Below are 5,543 nucleotides of genomic sequence, written 5' to 3' on the forward strand. Positions count from 1 at the left end.
TCTTACCTCTGTTACCCCAGAGGCCCTGCCACCATCGCCGATGGGCTCGGCCTTGGCCGGTGGCAGGTCTGTCTTGGAGCCGTCTGGCATTGGCTCTGTCGGACACAGGGGAACTTTCTAGCAACTTCTCACAGAAGCCACCCCTGTAGCCTTCCCACTACCAAAACCTTGCCATGCAAACCCAATACAGTAGGCATGGGCACATCTCCATTATCCACCTCTGGGTAGTAGGACTGTGACAATCTCTGTTACTTTGTGAGCCACCTTCTGCATTCCCATCCTTGCCTTCAGCTAGGATTGCCTTGGCACAGGCTCCACTGAGCAGCACTTGAAGACAATGTAGAAGACGCCTCACAGCCTGCCTCCCAGCAGTCCAGCAGTCCCTCCATAACCTCCTCCCGCAGCAAGTTTGTGATTTCAGGGACATATTCCTCCTAGAAAGCCCTCTGAGCCTGGGCTACAGTTCCCAAACCAGCTTGCCTATTCCCCTATCTCCTCACCCTGAGCAAGGAGCTCGGCAGGGACTGCACATCTGTTGCTACAGCCTAAATTTGGTGGAAACCAACATCCATTCCCATTACAAGGTCAGTCTATAAATCACAACATCTCAGGAGCATAGACACATCATTCAGCTGTCCCTGCCATGGGAACAAGACCATGGGTAGAGCAGTACAGGCAGCGGAGAGGCAGCAATCATTGCAGCCACTCCAGCTGCACCTGCCCGCCAGAACCGCAAGACGGATGGTTCAGGGGAAAACGCCTTTAATGCTCTTTTACACCAGCACTCAAGGAAACACAGCCTGAACCCAGTTTAACCTTGTCATGCATTTGTACTTAATATTATCTTACAGAAAGACTGGATCCCATTTGTTAATATGCTTTTGCCAAGCGGGAAATGTACTATGATCCTCCAGATTTGTTTATACACTTAAAAATAAAATAGTAACTGAACATATGCTTATTCATAGTCTCAGTGTTTACGGTTTTATACTGAAATGGTGAGTGATGTTCTGTATTTATTAGTGTGTCCAGTTTCATCTGACAGCAGTTATAATTAAAAATTCCCCCCAAATAACCATCAAAATGCATGCTAAATAAACTTGAAATATGTAGGATGCACTAAAGAAAAGTATCAAGATATTTGTGTATTTAAAATGTGCTGTTTAAGAGAATATGGAAAACTTTGTCTATAAACAATTCATTCTTCTGCCTGTGGTCACAACCTCCTTCAGCAATTAGAAGATCTGAACATTTCATACCTTCCTCTTACAGAGAGTTTGGAAAAGGCAAATGTGTAATTCCCAACTGATTATCAAATGTGAGAGAATCTGAGACACTGAACTCAAGTACCTGAAGAAACTGACATAAACAAAGCAACTTCTTCATTACCAAAAGTTCGTTTAGCAGTTTAGCAACTCCTAGGTCCAGCTCCTTCTGCCTGGTCAGGGGTCTGACACTCTTTTACACTTCTAGGCAGCAGACTTACAAAGCTTCAATTTTATTTGGTTGTCATTTAAGTGGCTTTAATAGATTATAGTAGAGATTAATCCTACATAGAAGCCTAATTTCAAATTCAGCTTTGAACAGATCTGATTTCTACCTTCAGACTTTTTACATTTTAAAAAATTACTGCTTTTCATCCTCTCTGCTGAAGGCAACATACTTGGCTTGCTGACCGAAAGAGGCACACCCATTCGCTGCATTAATAAAATAAGGTTACAGGCAGCCACAGATCTGAGCTTGGGAAGCTCCTTAACACAGGCACTGAAAGCACTGACCATCATAAACGCTGGTGTATACAAGGACAAAGGGACAAAAGAGCGAGACTCTCACTTATTAATGCGTCTTCTCTTGTGTAGCTAAAGCATCGTATGTACCTGGCTCTACAGGCTGAGAGCATATAAAAGCAGCAGGTACTTATAAACTCTTAGCAGACAGTAAAGGAAAAAAAAGTCAGAGTTAGAACTGAAAAATGAAGCACACTACCACCATCATGGTCCAAGGTCCACCGACCTCTGCAGAACGACAGCTCCCACCTGACCCCATTGGGCTTTGGATCAAATTCCAAATGCACAAGGTAAGCTTTAAAGAGATGCGAGGGGCCATCCATAAACATCCCTTACTGCCAACCCCTACTGACCTTTGGCTGGCTAAAACACTACACAACACAGACTGTGCCTCTATTCTTTCAGGTTTTCCCATCTATCCATCCGCAGTTAAACCCCCCACCTTCTTTTCTCTCTGGGATGGTCTCATTATTCATAAATACATCCCAAAACCCCATAAAGCTAAGCTGCTTTTTTGTGTACATAAACACGCACTTTGATTTAGGAGCGTATCTGTTGAAAGCCATCAGAAGTCAGGACTGCAAGGATGCTACTATTCCTCTGTGGGTGCAGGGCAGGGAACATGAAAGACCCTCCATGCCCAACCCCAGAAGTGGTAAAAACAAAGGGCAGAGGCCACAAGGCACTCAGGCAGCGCTCTCAGCCGCTGGAGCCATGATACAGACAGCTTCCCAGGGGAATAAACACTGTCCTTGATGCTCCTTGATCCCCATTATAGAGGCCATACCATGAGACCTCGGAGAGAGATTGGGCAGTGTGAAAGGGAATGGAAATGAAGGAGTCTTCAGGGTTCCCAAATGAGCATGAAGGACTTCCCCAGGGATCAAGGCAGCAAGGCTGCCAGCTGGAGAAGAGCACAAGTAAATACAGTGGGAGAGGGAGCAGATGTAGTAGTCACACACCTTAGTGTAGATAAAAAGATAGCTCTTTCAGTAGTTTCTGGTAAGAAAAGAAGCCAGAATATTTTGAAGAGCAGTTAGTGAGAAACGTGAAGCATGCTGCACGGTGGCAAGTGCAGTCTGCAAGACTTCTAGGCTGAGCTGGCTAAATTTACAGCTATGTCTACCCACTTAAAGTAACCTAGATCACAGCTTAGCTCTGTATATGCAGCCTTCTCGTCAAATCCCAATGCATTTTAATTTCATTGTATCTAGACTTCTATTTTCCAGGTATTAAAACAAAAACATAAAAAGGATCAAGATCACAGAGAAGATCAGCACCTGACCATTCCTAGCTCCCAGGTTTGTCCTCAGACCAAACCTCCAAAATCTGTCTGCCACGGCTGCAGTGAAAAATCCTGCCATATAAAACCTTGCACAAAACATCACTGAAATACACAGCACAGTTTGCTCACCATGACATACAGCCCAGCAGTGAAGAGGACAAAAGCCATGCTGGTCAGCAAAAACGTAAGATGTAGCTAGGAGCATCAAGTGAAGTTTCATTTTATAAAGTTGCCCAATTCTGGCAGGCACCTTCAGCCTTTCCAGCTACACTGATTCCCATGTAGCAAGAGCTATTTCTTTATTTGTCGAACTAATTTGTTGGTGAGGATGTGAGGGACTGACAACCCTTTCCACACACAGTACAATGCAGACAGGCACTGAACTCAGCAGACTGGAAAAACACTACTGAAGAACATCTCCATCTTAAAGGTGCTATCTCACCAACAAAATATATAGCAGATCTGCATTGGCCCAGACCATTACTTTCCCTGGCAAGGACTTGGGGACAAAGCTCCTTAAAACAGTAGTAATCATATTCCACTCATGCTCCTTTTTACTGCCAGCTGTAAACTAGCTCCACATGCATCATGGTTTTGCATCAAAATGTGCAGAGACCAAGCCCATATCCAAAGGGACAAGGTAGATCCAATTTACAGCTTTGACAGGTCTGTGCACCCGAGGTGGAGCGTGCAGGAAATAGCCTGACATCTCACTTGGAGAGCGGTTAAGACCCTGCTAGCAGAACTAGATGCAGAGCCACAACAGCCTCCCACAAAGACCCAGCAGAAGAACAGGGAATTTGCTGTCCATTTTTCAAGAAACACGAGAGGCAGGCAGCACCCACCAAGGCAGTACTGGGAGTCAAGTTTGATCCCAACCTGCAGCATCCCTTTGACAGAACAAGCCCAAGGGAAACCACAGCTGTACTGAGAAACAAACACACTTTATCAAGTCACTTCAGTAATGAGATATACCACACTGAAAACCACTTAGCCTTTAGTATATTCGAAACAAAGCAAATGGAAGTTATTCTGACCCAGTGAATATATTGCTGGCAATACCTGTAAGATGCCAATTGCTCAGCAGAGGAGGGTGAGAAGTCCAAGTTCAATTTAGAGACTCAGAAATTCTGTTTATTTGTTACCAACCCAATATTAGTTTGGTTTTTTTCTTTTTTAGCACGGTTTTCTAATTTAAATGGAAAACCTAGGCCCATCCTGCTGACAACTGAAAACATATTTACTACTATGCTCTATGCTACTATGGAAGAACTGTCTGGATAAAATCCTCTGTACTTCATCTGGATCTCTGTATGTTTCCAGTGGTAGAGTAGTGGAAAATCTCTCTGACGATGAACTCCTCCTGTCTCATTACACTCCAGAGTTAACACCCAGGCAAGATAACTTCAGCAAGATCAGATAGCTCCAAACTATTGTTATTCTCTACTTAGACACACCATTATGTTGCACATATTCATATCATTCAAACTATTCTTTTCCTAAAGCTGTTGGCTACCAACAGCCTTCTTCCTTGCAGAATCAAACAAGGCTGCCATGAGTACTCTACTAAATGCAGGTTCCCAGCCAAAAATTTTTAGACCCTCCCCAGTTCACGCAGATGACAAACATATATGACTTAAAGAGGTTTTTGATAACTCGTGAATTGTCACTTCCTTGATGGAAATCAGGCTCCTTCATTTCATTTCATTTCATTCCCACCGAACAGTCCTGGCATTGCTCCTGAGAGAGCAGGTGACTGGCAAAAGCCCTGGAGGACCAGGAATAGAAAGAAAGTGGAACAAACCAGAGCAAACGAGTGAGCCAGCACTGTGCTTTTTCCTTCCACCTCTCAGAACAGCAGTAGCAGCAACTTGCAAGGAGATAATTAACAGGATTGACTATTTACCTGAGGATGAATCTGTGGTTTATCACATGTAGCCTCAAAATCCAGCACTAAGAAGTAGTGATATCTCTGTGGAGGGAAGGACGACATTGCTGCCATGGAAGCTCCAAAGCCGTGGGACGCCAGTTTCCTGCTTATGATGGAACCGTACCCTTTGAGAACACCAGCCGGGTGGAGGGAGCACACAGCTTGTCTTGCCCTTGGAAGTAAGTTTTGGGGAAACTTTGCTGCTCCAGTATGGAGGAGTGCTATCATTGAACATCCAGAAGCATCTGAAACTGAAGACAGACTCAAGTTACTCATGCACACATACATCTCATCTCTTCGCAGGCCTCCTCTGTCAGGCCTCCTCTGTCAGGCCTCCTCCTCTCTGTGCTTCCCAGTAGAGGTTCCAGCATCACAAACCTGAAATAACACAGTAACCTGCTCTAAGTACAACAGATGACATTTGGACTGAGCTTAAGGTGTCCAGAATCATGGGCAACTGGAAATTAACCTCTGCAAACAGCTCTAAATTAAGAACTATGAGACACACAACAGTCATGGCTCCAGGCACCAGATGACAAAC

The 5,543-nt window shown here is 44.4% G+C and overlaps 1 protein-coding gene across 1 annotated transcript in view; it reads right to left on the reverse strand.

The window, feature by feature from the left end:
• The window catches only part of ERI3 (ERI1 exoribonuclease family member 3), a gene marked incomplete at its 3' end in the record, with an annotated part of 44,847 nt that extends 39,600 nt beyond the window's left edge, over nucleotides 1-5,247 (reverse strand). The window contains exon 1 of the mRNA XM_010289899.1: nucleotides 4,979-5,247. Coding sequence (XP_010288201.1) covers nucleotides 4,979-5,230 — 252 coding nt within the window. The remainder of the gene's footprint in view (nucleotides 1-4,978) is intronic.
• Nucleotides 5,248-5,543: the final 296 nt, after the last annotated feature.

The sequence above is a fragment of the Phaethon lepturus genome, unplaced genomic scaffold (assembly GCF_000687285.1).
Source record: "Phaethon lepturus isolate BGI_N335 unplaced genomic scaffold, ASM68728v1 scaffold7066, whole genome shotgun sequence".
Classification (NCBI taxonomy): domain Eukaryota; kingdom Metazoa; phylum Chordata; class Aves; order Phaethontiformes; family Phaethontidae; genus Phaethon; species Phaethon lepturus.